The sequence below is a fragment of the Dermacentor silvarum genome, chromosome 10, assembly GCF_013339745.2.
Source record: "Dermacentor silvarum isolate Dsil-2018 chromosome 10, BIME_Dsil_1.4, whole genome shotgun sequence".
In the NCBI taxonomy this organism is placed as follows: Eukaryota; Metazoa; Arthropoda; class Arachnida; order Ixodida; family Ixodidae; genus Dermacentor; species Dermacentor silvarum.
The window spans coordinates 128,388,574-128,405,209 of record NC_051163.1 but is presented as its reverse complement, the minus strand read 5'-3'; the positions used below and the strand labels follow the sequence as shown (position 1 = coordinate 128,405,209).

Below are 16,636 nucleotides of genomic sequence, written 5' to 3'. Positions count from 1 at the left end.
TCGGAGACCGCCAAACCTTTGTGCTTGGACATCTCGTCGATAAGGATGGTGTCCGCCTTGATGCCCAGAAAACAGCAGCCGTTGAAGCGTTCAGTGCACCGTGCTCTGTCAAGGAGTTTCGTAGTTTTCTGGGGCTTTGTTCCTATTTCCGCCGCTTTATTCCTAAATTCGCCGACTTCGCGTATCCGCTGACATGCCTGCTACGAAAGGATATCTCCTTTGAGTGGACTGCAGAGTGCGACTCTTCTTTTCGTCAGTTGAAGTTTCTGATGACGTCGCGACCTGTTCTTCAACACTTCAGTCCTTCAGCTCCGACAGAACTACATACGGATGCCAGTGGCACTGGTATTGGCGCTGTCCTAGTTCAACACTACGGTGAACACGTGATCGCATATGCAAGTCGCTCATTAAGTAGGCCCGAGCAGAATTACACTGTCACGGAACAAGAATGCCTCGCGGTAATATTTGCAGTTCAACGGTTTCGTTCCTACCTGTATGGGCGCCCCTTTACAGTTGTCACCGACCACCACTCATTGTGTTGGCTTGTAAACTTTCCGTGACCCTTGCGGCCGCCTTGCGCGCTGGGCGCTCCGACTGCAAGAACACCGCTTCACCGTTTCTTATAAGAGCGGTCGACGACACGCTGATGCGGACTGCCTCTCCCGTATGCCACTTAGCGCTACGGACTGTGACGCCGACGACTTCGATCACCTTGTGGCTCCTGTTTCACCGAGTTTTCCAGACTTCGACTGTTTCAAATCCGAACAGCGATAATACGTTAAATTAACACCGCTCTTCACCGCTACTACCACCTCGACAACACCAAACCATTTCTGTGTACGTGATGGGCTCCTGTACAAGAAGAACCTTTCCAGCACTGGCACACGTTTTCTGCTAGTTGTGCCGGAGAACCTTCGCATAGCGATTCTGAGTGTTATGCATGACGACCCTATACGTCTGGCCATTTAGGTTCGGCGAGGACGCTGTACCGTATTCAGGAACGCTTTTATTGGCCTGGAATGCGACAATCTGTTGAGACGTATGTGGCTAGCTGGATACAATGTCAGCGCCACAAACGGCCATTTACTGCTCCAGCTCGTCTCCTGCAGCCGATCCCGCCTCCAAGCACACCTTTCCAACAACTGGGCATTGACTTCGTGGGCCCTTTTACAAAATCAGCCAAGGGAAATCGGTGGATAGTTGTTTGCGTCGACTACATCACACGCTACTGTGATACGGCGGCCGTGCCCTCCGCAACTGCCAATGACGTTTCAACATTCCTGCTAGAATATGTCCTCCTGCGACATGGTCCGCCTCGCGTGATTATCAGTGACCGTGGACGACAATTCACAGCGTATGTCGTGGAGGAGCTGCTTCGTTTGTGTGAATCCCACTTGCGTCACTCGACACCATACCATCCACAAAAGAATGGGCTTAGGAGAGCGCACCAACCGAACAATTGTAAACATGCTATCTATGTATGTTTCATCCGACCAGAAGAACTGGGATGACGTACTGCCTTTTATCACGTACGCGTTTAACACCGCCAAGCATGAGACTACCGGGTATAGCCCTTTCTTCCTGCTCTACGCACGGCCACCCGGTACACAATCGACACTGTCTTCCCTTTCTGCAGTCACGAAAATCCCACTGTCACCGAGACGCTCTGCCTTGCCGAAGAAGCTCGTCAGTATTGCTCGTTTGCGCACTTTGGCATCGCAGGACAGATCAAAAGCACGCTACGACATTCGCCACCGTCCGGTAATCTATCACCCTGGTGATTTAGTCTGGCTGTGGACTCCAGTACGGAAACGCGGGTTATGCCAAAAGCTTTTGTCCACCTACGATGGCCCGTTGTGATTATTAACAGACTCACGGAAGTCACCAACAACATAGCTCGCCTCATGGCGAGTGGTAGAAGAGCTGCTAAGACCCAAGTGGTCCTTGTCGCCCGCATGAAACTCTTCACTTCAAGACAAATGGATTGACTCGCCCGGCGGGCTTCGTCTGCAACGAGAGGAATGTTACGCGTGAGGAAAACTGAGACCGGTGAACGTGCTTGCGGTCCCGTGTTGGAAAAGCGGAAGAGGACGACGTTGAGTGCATCAACCAGCCAGCCGCTCTTGCGCTCACCTTCGCAACCTAAATTAAACGGCCCCCTTCATCTCTGAGGTTTACAAACGGTCTCCTTTGTGCGTAACTATATATATATATATATATATATATATATATATAGAAATATGTCTCTCTGACATTTGGAATATAGTACATTCAGGAGTGCCTGCATGCTCTCTTCCCCTGCTCAAGTGACGAAAAGGAGAGCCTTTCTATGTACCATAGTAGAAGAACATTCAAAGGTTTTCACTGTACTCATTACATCAATTGTCATGTGGCTCTGCCACAATAGAAAATAGCAGTGGGCCATAATATTAGCCCATCCTAACATAACTGTAAATTAGCACATACCAAGATGCTGTGAAACGGCAGTGACAAAGCAGCTGGTGCTGGAAATTTCAGCAGCAGTGCAGTGGTACAGTTGAGTGCCACCTGCATAGAGATAAATGCATATGCATGTTAACAACTCAGTAGTTGCTGACATTTTCGTAAGCTGTACACTGCACAATAAAGTAATCTAGGCAACTTTGTTGGAACAAATGCACATAATTAAAACACCATTTAAACACTAACATGATTAACGGCCGCTCACCTCTCACGCACTAAGGGATAATACTACTGAAGCATCAGTGGAGGGTTCACAGATTACCACAGCCCATAAAGGACAAGCTTTCTTTGAGGAAAACAGCTTTAACGGCTGTTAGTTTTCTTGATGATTTTATGTGGTAGCTTTGCTTTAAATGTCATGCAGTACTAAAAAATAGGAAGTGCAGCATTTCTAGCAGCAGAAGTCGTCGTCAGCCTCATGGTACAACTGATTTTTGCCCTGTTTATGTCAGTGAGACAACACATACAAAGAAATCTGAGTTCACACATATACAGTGCCATGTGCACTTCTCCTTCACAAAACACAGCCACCAGTTCGAATGCTGCTGACAGGAAAGGTTATATAGAGTGCGACACTGCATGGAACTACCACTTATGACTGTATATGTATGATCTGCTGATTGGAGAGGTAGTCACATGCCATTTCTAGTCTCTCTTAGAAGCATTACTAAAGGCAGAATTAAAATTATTCGTATGTCACAAATTTCACACACCCACAGTTTGGTTAAATAACTTGTGAGAAAAAGACACGTTAAACTGGAATAGCAACTCTTTTTTCCTGCTGCAAAACTTTCCTTTAAATAATGACATAACTTCACAGCGTCATAAAATATCGTGTTTCTCGCAACTACTTACCGGAACTTGCGAGTTAAGAGTGTTGATACGCGACTCATTGGGCGACAATACTGCCTAATACAAATGCTTCACGAACACGAGCACACGTCCCTCGCAGATAATGGCAGCCATATATACCTCTGTGCGACATGATCGCACCTTTCTGGTCAAAATGCACGTTAGTAAGACATCACCACCTCATTAAAAATAATAACTCAGTACAAGGCAGCAGCCGACTGCATAATGTGAAATTGCAATTGATGTCCACTTACTGGTGGCCTGTGGTTGAGTCACTTCTGGCAGTTGACTGGGTGCTGAGAAACAGGTCCTGGGTTGACCCTACAAAACATACAGGGTTATGTCAAATGTTGAAAATGTACCACGCCGGCATTTCATAATTAAGTCGCAAAGCAAACGAGTAAACTAAATACAAATGTGATGTAAACAGAGTATGCATATGATAGGCTGTCAACTCGTAATGCATTCCGCGAAAAACCTAATGCAAAGGAAAAACTACATACAAAGTTGACACACAATTTAACTCGCTCTAGGTTTCTTCCTGCCAAATATAGTCAAATGATTATGTGTCTCGTGGTTGGCACGTAATTAGTGTAAATTACACAATAAATAATTTAAGTATAAACCGCATGCACGCGATCTTGCGCGCGACTGCGACAAGCGACGCGATGGAGATGGCTGTCGTGCTCGCTTGTCGTCTACAATACGTACCGCATGCGAGCGACGACTTTGAGCAACGTCTCCCCGGTGTTGCCGGAATGAGGGCAGCAAATACGCGCCAAAACTGGCGTGACGCGTGCTTTATTATTTAAGTTGTGTTTTACTGTAAAAGCAGCATAAATATTTCTAAAGGTCTTGCACTTCGTTTTTATCCTTGCACGTATCAAAAAGTCGTTTGCTCGTTCCGTGCGACAATTCGTAGCACTCGATGTTCTGTACATCCTGCTTCGGCTTCGCGCTATTGGCTAGTCGCTGATAGCACTTTCGGGCGACGAGCAACGAATTCTAGATTTCCAGAAGGCAGTGCCTATTCTGTGGTCCAGACCACAGGACTCTCATTTTATTGTGTCGACCAGACCACAAAATACACTTCTTTCTTTATTTTCTGGGGGAGTGGATCTGTCCTCAGCTGTGACAGGGGTTTCCCCCTGTCGGCCGGTTGCGCATTGATCGATTGAAATCTGCGCTATCTAGTCTAGTTGTCCGGCACCTGAACGTCGAAAGTCAGCACGTGTTTGTGCTGTGCGGTTTATGCCATGAAAGCGGGACAAAAGTTCTCCTCGTTTGAGGAACTCCAATCGGCAATAGCCGACTATGAGCGCATGGTTTACGCCGAATTTTGGATTCGTCAGTTGCGAACCGTCCATGCTGCAAGAAAGAAAGGCATCAGACCCCCCATTGACGAGAACCTTACCTACTATAGCCTGACGTATAGCTGCAAGCTCGGCGGAAGAACGCACAAATCCGTGTCAACAGGTGCTCGTACTAAACAAACGTAAGGGATTGACTCCTCACCATATTTAATTCACTTTAATAACCTTTTACGAATCGTGAAATAATGGCGTTGGAAGGGTATATATCATGGTACAGGAATGGCATACACCACGTGGGAAAGCCGTGAATGTATGTGGCAGCAGGAATGCAACTTCACTGGTCCTATGTATCAATTTTATACAGGACATACAATATCAACTGCCTGGCCCACATTTCCTTCCTTGCCACCAAATATGGGAAATGCTTGGAAGTCATTGAAGTGGTTGACGAACACACTCACACGTTGAGTGAGGTATGTTTATTACACTGCCAGTCAGTCAAGAAATTAGTTTCCCTTTTTCCCATAACTGCACTTTAATTGAAAACTATAAATACGCCGTGCTTTCCTTGATATCTGTTGGCTTCATACGGTTGTGTCTAACAAGAACGCTGGGGCCCTTCGTCAATTCTTTGATACAAATTAAGTAAATACATGCAGCAGTAGATGTGTTCCTGAATTCGTTCATCTTCCTTGCAGAAGTGTTGCCAGCACCTGCCACGCCAGAGAAGGCTCAATGAAGAGGAAACAGGTGAAGTGAAGAAACTTCTAGCACTTAAAGCTATTAAGAAATGCCTACAAGGGCACTTCCTCAACCGTTGGAAGAGAATACTCCTGCGTGGCCTTCACAACCTAACAACAAAGATGCAGGCGGAGAAAGTGAAAGGGTCAACGCTCAACTTCATTGCCTCACGTGTGCAGGAATCTGGCGGAACTATGGACATTCTTGTGGATAGTGATAGTGTGCTGACTGGCCCTTTCTACCAGGATAGTGACATGAAAAAGGCATATGAGAACTTTCCAGAGATTTTTTTGTTTATGCCATTCATAAGACCAATGATAAACTGATGCCATTGTACGTTGTCCTTGTGAAGAATTCCAATGGTGAGAGTGAAATAGTGGCATTGATATTGTGTGCAGGGGAGGACGAGGCAACATTACAAGCATTGTTTTCAAGGTTTAATGTGAACAACAGGTCAACCACGGACACTAAAGTTATTATGACTGACAAATATTTTGTAAAAAGAAAGACCTTGAAGACTGCGTTTCCCTGTGCAGCGAGCACTGTATGCTTATTTCATGTCCTGAGAACATTTAGAAGGGAGGTGACCGTAGAGGAGACGGGTGTCACTAGTCAGATGAGGATGCACATTCTGGAATTATTGCAGAAATTGTGCTACTCCCAAACTGAAGAAGAATACCAAGAGACCTATAAAAGCTTGCAGAACACTGGTTGTGCCAAGGTTCTTCAATATTTCAATAAGAATTGGCACCCGATAGGCAATGAATGGGTGAAAGGCTTCAAACATCAAGCCACAACATTTGGAAATTCTAAAAATAACCGTGTTGAAGCCATCAATCAGAAGATAATGCAAGCTGTCAAGCGGTATGCGCCTCTCCACGAGATGTTTTCTGACCTGCTTACTGTCATGAACAGTCTGCATCTTCAACGGGATCAGACAGCAATGGAAGCCTTGCTGAAGGCCCCAGTGGTGAGAAATTTAACACGTTGTGAACAAGAATACTGTAACATCTTGACACCATATGCATTTGCAATAGTCTCCAAGGAACTGAAAAAAGCAAATGAAATGGATTCCTTAGAACAGTATGCTCATCTCGAAGTGTCTGAGGAAAGCTGCTCTTGTTGTCTATCCAAAGCAATGCGCCTTCCATGTAGACACACATTCTTTTACCGTAAAGAGCTTGGTCTACCCATGTTCTTTGACAACGCAACACCAACAAGATGGACAAGAAGCTTTTACAGTCTGTCTTGTCGACTCTTCACCACAGATCCAACTGTTGCTGGCCAAGCTAACGTGCTTTCTCATCTAGCTGCAAGAAAGGTCATGTCAGAGTGTCAGAAGCATAGACAAGCTACGGTAATTCTCCTAAATATTGCGACACTTGTTGTAGAACTGCCAATGCGAAAGTATCAACAAGCAATGGAACTGTTGAAGGCATTAAAGAAAAGCATCGAAGAAAGAAAAGAGGTGTACCTTGTTGAAATAGCAACACATGACGCTTCAGACAACATCGTGCCAATCATAGACAGCACAAGTGAGTGTTTTGATTCTTGCATTTATGCTTCGGTACTAGTTTCGCATTTTGTGGCGACACGCATTGCACCTGTGAAAATGAACTGTACATTTTTATGGCAGGCCAGCCCGTGGACATACCGGCATCCAGCGAAGGCACAACAGGGCCCGTGTCACTACCCACTCGGGAAGGAGCACCTGCAGCAATGTTGCAGCAAGCATGCAGTGCAAGTGGTAAGCTGCGTTGCATTTCCTTTCAGTGATGCATTTCCATGCTTCTCAAGTGATGTCAGTTCTGCATTCTTATGAAGTGTTTAATAAACTGCCTTGCAACAGCAGGCCAGCCCATGGCCATACCAGCACCCGGCGAAGGCACAACAGGGCCCGTGTCACTACGTACACACTCGGGAAGGAGCACCTGCAGCAATATTGCAGAAAGCATGCAGTGCAAGTGGTAAGCTGCATTGCATTTCCTTTCAGTGATGCATTTCCATGGTTCTCAAGTGATGTCAGTTCTGCATTCTTATGAAGTGTTTAATAAACTGCCTTGCAACAGCAGGCCAGCCCATGGCCATACCAGCACCCGGCGAAGGCACAACAGGGCCCGTGTCACTACGTACACACTCGGGAAGGAGCACCTGCAGCAATATTGCAGAAAGCATGCAGTGCAAGTGGTAAGCTGCATTGCATTTCCTTTCAGTGATGCATTTCCATGGTTCTCAAGTGATGTCAGTTCTGCATTCTTATGAAGTGTTTAATAAACTGCCTTGCAACAGCAGGCCAGCCCATGGCCATACCAGCACCCGGCGAAGGCACAACAGGGCCCGTGTCACTACGTACACACTCGGGAAGGAGCACCTGCAGCAATATTGCAGAAAGCATGCAGTGCAAGTGGTAAGCTGCATTGCATTTCCTTTCAGTGATGCATTTCCATGCTTCTCAAGTGATGTCAGTTCTGCATTCTTATGAAGTGTTTAATAAACTGCCTTGCAACAGCAGGCCAGCCCATGGCCATACCAGCACCCGGCGAAGGCACAACAGGGCCCGTGTCACTACGTACACACTCGGGAAGGAGCACCTGCAGCAATATTGCAGAAAGCATGCAGTGTAAGTGGTAAGCTGCATTGCATTTCCTTTCAGTGATGCATTTCCATGGTTCTCAAGTGATGTCAGTTCTGCATTCTTATGAAGTGTTTAATAAACTGCCTTGCAACAGCAGGCCAGCCCATGGCCATACCAGCACCCGGCGAAGGCACAACAGGGCCCCTGTCACTACGTACACACTCGGGAAGGAGCACCTGCAGCAATATTGCAGAAAGCATGCAGTGCAAGTGGTAAGCTGCATTGCATTTCCTTTCAGTGATGCATTTCCATGGTTCTCAAGTGATGTCAGTTCTGCATTCTTATGAAGTGTTTAATAAACTGCCTTGCAACAGCAGGCCAGCCCATGGCCATACCAGCACCCGGCGAAGGCACAACAGGGCCCCTGTCACTACGTACACACTCGGGAAGGAGCACCTGCAGCAATATTGCAGAAAGCATGCAGTGCAAGTGGTAAGCTGCATTGCATTTCCTTTCAGTGATGCATTTCCATGCTTCTCAAGTGATGTCAGTTCTGCATTCTTATGAAGTGTTTAATAAACTGCCTTGCAACAGCAGGCCAGCCCATGGCCATACCAGCACCCGGCGAAGGCACAACAGGGCCCGTGTCACTACGTACACACTCGGGAAGGAGCACCTGCAGCAATATTGCAGAAAGCATGCAGTGCAAGTGGTAAGCTGCATTGCATTTCCTTTCAGTGATGCATTTCCATGGTTCTCAAGTGATGTCAGTTCTGCATTCTTATGAAGTGTTTAATAAACTGCCTTGCAACAGCAGGCCAGCCCATGGCCATACCAGCACCCGGCGAAGGCACAACAGGGCCCGTGTCACTACGTACACACTCGGGAAGGAGCACCTGCAGCAATATTGCAGAAAGCATGCAGTGCAAGTGGTAAGCTGCATTGCATTTCCTTTCAGTGATGCATTTCCATGGTTCTCAAGTGATGTCAGTTCTGCATTCTTATGAAGTGTTTAATAAACTGCCTTGCAACAGCAGGCCAGCCCATGGCCATACCAGCACCCGGCGAAGGCACAACAGGGCCCGTGTCACTACGTACACACTCGGGAAGGAGCACCTGCAGCAATATTGCAGAAAGCATGCAGTGCAAGTGGTAAGCTGCATTGCATTTCCTTTCAGTGATGCATTTCCATGGTTCTCAAGTGATGTCAGTTCTGCATTCTTATGAAGTGTTTAATAAACTGCCTTGCAACAGCAGGCCAGCCCATGGCCATACCAGCACCCGGCGAAGGCACAACAGGGCCCGTGTCACTACGTACACACTCGGGAAGGAGCACCTGCAGCAATATTGCAGAAAGCATGCAGTGCAAGTGGTAAGCTGCATTGCATTTCCTTTCAGTGATGCATTTCCATGCTTCTAAAGTGATGTCAGTTCTGCATTCTTATGAAGTGTTTAATAAACTGCCTTGCAACAGCAGGCCAGCCCATGGCCATACCAGCACCCGGCGAAGGCACAACAGGGCCCGTGTCACTACGTACACACTCGGGAAGGAGCACCTGCAGCAATATTGCAGAAAGCATGCAGTGCAAGTGGTAAGCTGCATTGCATTTCCTTTCAGTGATGCATTTCCATGGTTCTCAAGTGATGTCAGTTCTGCATTCTTATGAAGTGTTTAATAAACTGCCTTGCAACAGCAGGCCAGCCCATGGCCATACCAGCACCCGGCGAAGGCACAACAGGGCCCGTGTCACTACGTACACACTCGGGAAGGAGCACCTGCAGCAATATTGCAGAAAGCATGCAGTGCAAGTGGTAAGCTGCATTGCATTTCCTTTCAGTGATGCATTTCCATGGTTCTCAAGTGATGTCAGTTCTGCATTCTTATGAAGTGTTTAATAAACTGCCTTGCAACAGCAGGCCAGCCCATGGCCATACCAGCACCCGGCGAAGGCACAACAGGGCCCGTGTCACTACGTACACACTCGGGAAGGAGCACCTGCAGCAATATTGCAGAAAGCATGCAGTGCAAGTGGTAACCTGCATTGCATTTCCTTTCAGTGATGCATTTCCATGCTTCTCAAGTGATGTCAGTTCTGCATTCTTATGAAGTGTTTAATAAACTGCCTTGCAACAGCAGGCCAGCCCATGGCCATACCAGCACCCGGCGAAGGCACAACAGGGCCCGTGTCACTACGTACACACTCGGGAAGGAGCACCTGCAGCAATATTGCAGAAAGCATGCAGTGCAAGTGGTAAGCTGCATTGCATTTCCTTTCAGTGATGCATTTCCATGGTTCTCAAGTGATGTCGGTTCTGCATTGTTATGAAGTGTTTAATAAACGTTGGCTACCTTATTTGGGTGGTCAACACGTAATGAAACGTAAGCAGGTTCTGCTACTATTACTTTAAAAGGATGTGAGTAAGTTAGGTTTCCTTGCTTGAAAGTATTTCACAGTTATTAAGCTTTTTATTTATATTGATGAACTGTTATATGGTTCTAGTTCTCTGGGCCACCTTGACTACATCAAGTTACCAGCAACATTGAAGCATAGTGGAAGATCAAAAAGAAGGGGGCAGACTGTTATCAGTCTTCCCACAAAACAGAGGTGCATACGTCCAGTTCCGTTCACTAAGAAGGCACCTTAGTGAACTCTTAGTGAACACATGCAAAACTCGTGCTTGGATGGCTTGTAGATAGTTGCAGTTTGGAAGCTGCAATGAATGGCACAAATATTTCAGAACACATGTTGGAAGTATTGCCAAAAAAGGTGTCGTCGGCAATTTTAGACGATACCTGCAGTTTGAAGAGATAAAGAAATACTTTGAAGATGATGTCTGGCTCTCCCTAATGTCATTATTAGAAATTAAGAAGAAAAAACTGGCATGGTTCGGTTCTGTGCGACGTGCAAAAAACTTATTGGCAAGGCGGATTCAGTCTGTTGTGACTCCTGTCTGGAATGGAGACATTTGAAATGTGCATGTCTTGATTGTTTGCCTAAATCAAGTACATGGTTTTTCAGAGACTGCTATCAATAATGCATGACGCCCTCACTTGTATTATTCTTGCCACCATTGTCACCACCTCATTTTTGTATTTCTGATGCAATAAAACTATCCATAGTGTTACGGAAAAAATAGTTCTAATTTTGGCCTTCAAAACCTGTAGGAAGCATGGTACTTGCAAAACCACTGATATCGCTACCATCCTGGTCCCTTTGTCACAATCACTCTTTTGCCAAAAATACATTGTACTAATAAATATTCATTTCATCTGCGTTAACATGGCTATTTGTGAGCTTTGATAACCATTCTGTACATGCACAGCAGGCAAACATTTATGAACAGCAATAGTTAAAAAGATGCATCACTGTACAAACATAATGGATGCCGAGATGGCACACGTAGTTCCATCTGTTTAGCAACAGATCGAGGATCTGTACAAAAAACGACGGGATGGATGGATGGATGGATGAGGCTGAACCCTTTAAATCGGGCGGTGGCATACGCCCCTAGCCGTGACTATAACATATTTCTACTTTGTGATGGGTGAAATTTCACCCCTGCCTTGATTTTAGCCACCAATCAGATCACCTCCGTTTGGTTATTTCTACCCGCTTAAAGCCTATTTTGCCTCCACTGTCCCTAAACATCAATGCTTTGAAAAAAATCAGCCCCGTTGTTTTGCACTGTAGGGTTAAGCCCTTTAAAGAAAAGTATGAGGTGTTCAGCGGTTTCCTCTTCCTCTCCACATGCACCGCACAATGTGTCTGTACCTTGGTACTTGACTCGGTACATCTTAGTACGCAATACTCCCGTCCTGGCTTCAAACAACAAAGAGCTTCCCCTAGAATTATCATAGATATTTTCTTTGGCAATTTCGTGCTTGAAAGTTCTGTATGTTTCCAGTGCTGATTTCGTCTGCATCCCTGTTTTCCATAGACCCCTCTCTGTTTCTTTAACCTTTCTCTTAACCGCTGTTTCCTGGTTTGCACCCCTCCTGCAGTCCAAATATTTGATTGACAATTTTCTGGTCCGCTTTCTCCATTTTGTGCCAACATTCCTCATGTACAAATAACTGAAAACTCTCCTTGCCCACCGCTTTTCTGCCATTTCTCTCAATCGCTCCTCAAATTCTATCTTGCTGCTAACTTCCCTGCCCTCGAAAAACTTCCATCCCATGTCACCCTGTACCCCCTGATTTGGTGTATTTCCGTGTGCTCCCAAAGCAAGCCTGCCTACACCTCGCTGCTTAACTTCCAACCTTGCTCAAACCTCTGATCTCATGCACAGGACCGCATTACCGAAAGTCAAACTAGGGACCATCACACCTTTCCAAATCCCTCTCACCACTTCGTACCTATTGTAATTCCACAGTGCCATATTTCTCATCACAGCTGCATTCCTGCTACCTTTAGTCGTTACATATTTTTCATGTTCCGTTAGGTACTCAGCCCCATTGTTTATCCACACTCCAAGATAGCTTGATGATTAAGGCCGCCCCCCTCCCCCATCTCTTTTTTTTTAGCAGCGGGTGTACGGAGGCACTGTCTTACAAAAAATAATGTAAAATAAGTGCAAGTAGACTAGACATACGCAAATGGTGTTAAAATCGGCTTGTATAACGTTACACAAGAGAGAACACGTAATGCAGAAGGCGCAATGTTATACACACCAGTGGCATACCAGCAGGCAACCCGAGCAGAAATTTTAGCATGTTACTTGTGAAGCTAATATCCCCAGAATCTAAATACGTTTATGACAGGAAAGTTCGAAGTAAAGTGGGTTTCGCACTATAAACCCATCAGGCATATGCACTAAGATATCTCTGCGCGTTTCACGGCTCCATTTCGCGGCTTCCACTTTCTAATATGAAAAACCACATCAGTCAGGTGAGAAAAACCGTCAAGAAAAGTTGGTTACTTGGGGGCTATGGGCTACAGCGCTTAGCACACGATAGCCGCAGTCTGGTGGGTCTGACTCTGGTCCACAACGTAAAGCCAAAGCGCTGAAGGAAGATGAAAAGTATGCTCTCTCCGCTCGCTCAAAAGTGGTACTCATACCCAAACCAGGCAAACCCCCACATATAAACCACCTGCGGCCAATCTCCCTTACATCTTGCATCGCCAAGGTTGCGGAGCACGCGATACACAATAGGATCACTGAGCATATTGAGAACAAGGAGCTCTTTAGACACAACCGAATTGGCTTTAGACAGGCGTTGTCCACACGGGACGCTATGTTTTTTCTTAAGAGAGCAATATTTGATAACAGGACTCGTGACGTGAGAGGGATCCTGGCACTAGACCTCTCCAAGGCCTTCGACAGGGTCGGGCATAGACACATTCTAACAGAGATTTCCTCTCTTAACCTTGGTCAGCGTTTTCATGACTACACCAAATCTTTCCTCGCGGATCGCAAGGCACACCTCCGTCTAGGCACAGTCTCGGGAGGCCCTCAACAGGCTCACTGGACAGGCTAGTAATCTCCTAAGACTTTTAGCCCGAATCTCAAATCGGAGAGGTGGTCTCAAAGAGGACAATCTGCTCAGAGCTTACCAGGCATTCTTCTTAAGTCATGTTACCTACATCGCGCTGTACCTTAATTGGGGTAAGGCGGAAAATGCCAAACTCGACTCTCTAATCATAACCGGTATCAAGCGCGTGCTCGGCCTTCCGCAGTCCACGAGCACCGAGAAGCTGCTGGAGCTAGGACTCCACAACACTATCGATGAGCTAATAGAAGCTCACACAGTGGCTCAAATAACGAGACTGTCATTCTCTATGCCCGGGATCAAGATTTTAGAAGCGGGTATCCAACCCAGACATGAACCGGGGACCAAAATTAGCCTGACCCAGCAAGCCAGAACTCGCATCTCGGTTGACCCCGTCCCGCGAAACATCTGCGATGTTATTGGGTGCAGGATCACTCCAGAAAGAGATAGAAGCAGCACGCAGAAGCAGAAACAGACATCAGACTTATATTGGACACACGTAATACATTAAAACAGCACATATACAACAGTTCCCCAAAATATGTTCTAGAAGATATACAGCTAATATAGATAAGTCAAAAGGTAGTCGGCCTACAGTTCATGTAGAAGTAGTTGCCGCCATGTCGGAGACGTCGGGGAATCGGTGTCGGACAGCAGTGTCGGACAGCTGGTTGGACAGCAGGGTCTAACTACAGGGTCAGATCGCCTCGTGGAGCTCAGGCGGCCCTGCGCCACAGTGGATGTACCGGAGCCTCCGCGTGCCCGGTTACCCGATGGCGGGGTTTGTGTTCCGGAGAACACTGCGGCAGCCCACCAGGTCACGTCCACAGCTGGCGAGGTAGCCTCGTGGCCGCTCACCCGAACGCTCGGTCAGCCAGGCTCAGGACCACCAGCCCTCCTGGACCAGTTGCCCAGCGGAAGACCATGACGAGGTGGCCTCTCAGCTGTTGCTAGCTTTGATTGGAGTGCAGACGTAGTGACGCGGGTGGCGACAGCTCCTATGGGCCGGACGCCCACGAGGAAGCCCTGTGCCGTCGAACGCCGAACCTCGCGCACTGCTCACGCCACGGGCCACGCTCCCTCGAGCCACGCTTTTTGAGGCGCCACTGTCGACGTTCACCAATCGGTGTCGATGATGATGACGACCTTAAAGTACATACCCACTCATGGGTATTGGCCAAGAGTCGTTGTCCTCTTCGCCACCGCACGGCACACTGTCTTCATATGTTTGTGTTTGCCACTCCCGCGTGCAATATATTATGACAATACCCCCGTTTTCGAGAAAGTTGTTCACAACTATTCTAACACAAGGACGCGGGATGAAAACAAAAAAAGGCTAGTGTCCTGTACGTTTGCCCGATTACTCATATGAGCACAAGGCTCAAACTGTTCATAGGTCATTGCGCACAGTTAAAATAAGCATTAAAACACAAAGTGCAGTTCGGTCACCAAAGCGTCTCACAGGTGAGTACGATTGGTTTGCACAGCTCACTATCAATGGGACGCCGGCTCCGTCGCTGCAGCAGTTCGGCGAGAAATCCACCACTTGGCGACTACTTCAGACGCTAACTTTCCCAAACCCCGTGCTATACCACCGAATTTATCCCGATGCATACTCCCCACTCTGCAAAGCCTGCGAGGCCCGCGCTGACCTCGATCACATCATCTGGGCATGCCCGAAAGCTACACCCACCAACACTCACCGCACTAACACGACACACATCATAACTACGGCTGAGCAGTGGGAGACTTTGCTGCTCAGCTTGGACCCAGAAGAGCCGCTCTGGGCCGTCCGGATGGCCGAAGACGCTGCCAGAAAGCAGGGCTGGCCGCCGTCTGAAGAAGGGGAGGCCTGGGGGTTAGTCTCCCAACCCCCGCCGCCCCCAGACCCCATCATGGAAACAATAAAGTCTTATCTCTCTCTCTCGGCGAGAAATGGTTAGGCTCTGGAACGATGTTGCTTCGGTGTCAGTTAAAGAAGGTAGACGCGGGGCTTGGGGTCACGCGAAGCCTTACGCTCCGACACGTGGCTCTCACCAGGTATGTTAACACTCGGGCCTACACCCGACCATGTCGCTGGCTCCCACGATCCTTCCTGGCTTCTTTGGAGGACGACGCTGAGGTTTGAAACCACGGGAAGCCTTGCAATTTGACTTGTGGCTCTCCTCAGGCAGGCGAACAATCGTTTGTGTAGGTTTACGCTCTTCGTACTTCTTTAGCATATTTATATGAAAGATATTGTTCTTTCCAGAGACTTCAATAACGTAATCAACGTCATTTTTTCGTTCAATGACTTGGAATGGCCCTTTCCATTGCAATAGAAGTTTGTTTGCGGCAGTTGGAAACAAAATGAGTACTTTGTCGCCTGGATGTAATTTTCTAGGGCGATTTTTCCGGTCATAGTTGGTTTTTTGTTTGCCATGCGCTTTCTCCAGCTGTGCATGTGCGATCTTGCATGTCTCCTCTAGGCAATTGCGCAAATCAAAGACATAATTGTATGTCATTCGCATTTCTGCATCTAGTTCCTCGTTCGTCCATAGTTCCCTTAATACAGTCAATGGTCCTCGGACGTGCCGGCCGTAAATGAGCTGAAAGGGAGAGAACCCGAGGCTTGCCCATGGAACTTCTCTATATGCAAAAAGCAAAGGGGCAAGGTATCTGTCCCAAGATCGCGGTCTCTCTTGGCACATTCTCTTCAACATCATCTTCAGGGTGCCGTTAAACTTCTCGACGAGACCATTTGCCATCGCCTGGTAGGGTGTCGTCTTGAGTAGCTTCACTGAGAGCAGTCGACTAACCTCTTTCATCAATTCTGAGGTAAAACTTGCTCCTTGGTCAGTGACTAGTTCTTTTGGCAAACCGACGCAAGAAAAAATCTCGATCAGTGCTTCTGCAACATGAACTGCGTCGATTGCGGGGAGTGCCACAGCATCCGGATAACGAGTGGCAAAGTCGATCAGCGTAAGAACATATCGGTTCCCACGGTCCGACTTTGGTGAAAATGGCGCGATTAAATCGACAGCCACCCTTTCAAAAGGTGTGCGGATCACAGGCATGTTACCCAGTGGGGCGACTCCTGTGACCGCTCACCCGAACGCTCGAACAGCCAGGCTCAGGACCGCCAGCCCTCCTGGACCAGTTGCCCAGCGGAAGACCTTGACG

The 16,636-nt window shown here is 47.3% G+C and overlaps 1 protein-coding gene across 1 annotated transcript; it reads left to right on the top strand.

Moving 5' to 3' along the window:
* The first annotated feature begins 5,712 nt into the window (after positions 1–5,712).
* Positions 5,713–7,379, top strand: LOC125941116 (uncharacterized). The gene is made up of 3 exons (XM_049658064.1): positions 5,713–6,943; positions 7,045–7,155; positions 7,261–7,379. Exons 1-3 carry the CDS (start codon positions 5,734–5,736, stop codon positions 7,377–7,379), a joined length of 1,440 nt encoding a protein of 479 aa, XP_049514021.1. The 5' UTR covers positions 5,713–5,733.
* Positions 7,380–16,636: the final 9,257 nt, after the last annotated feature.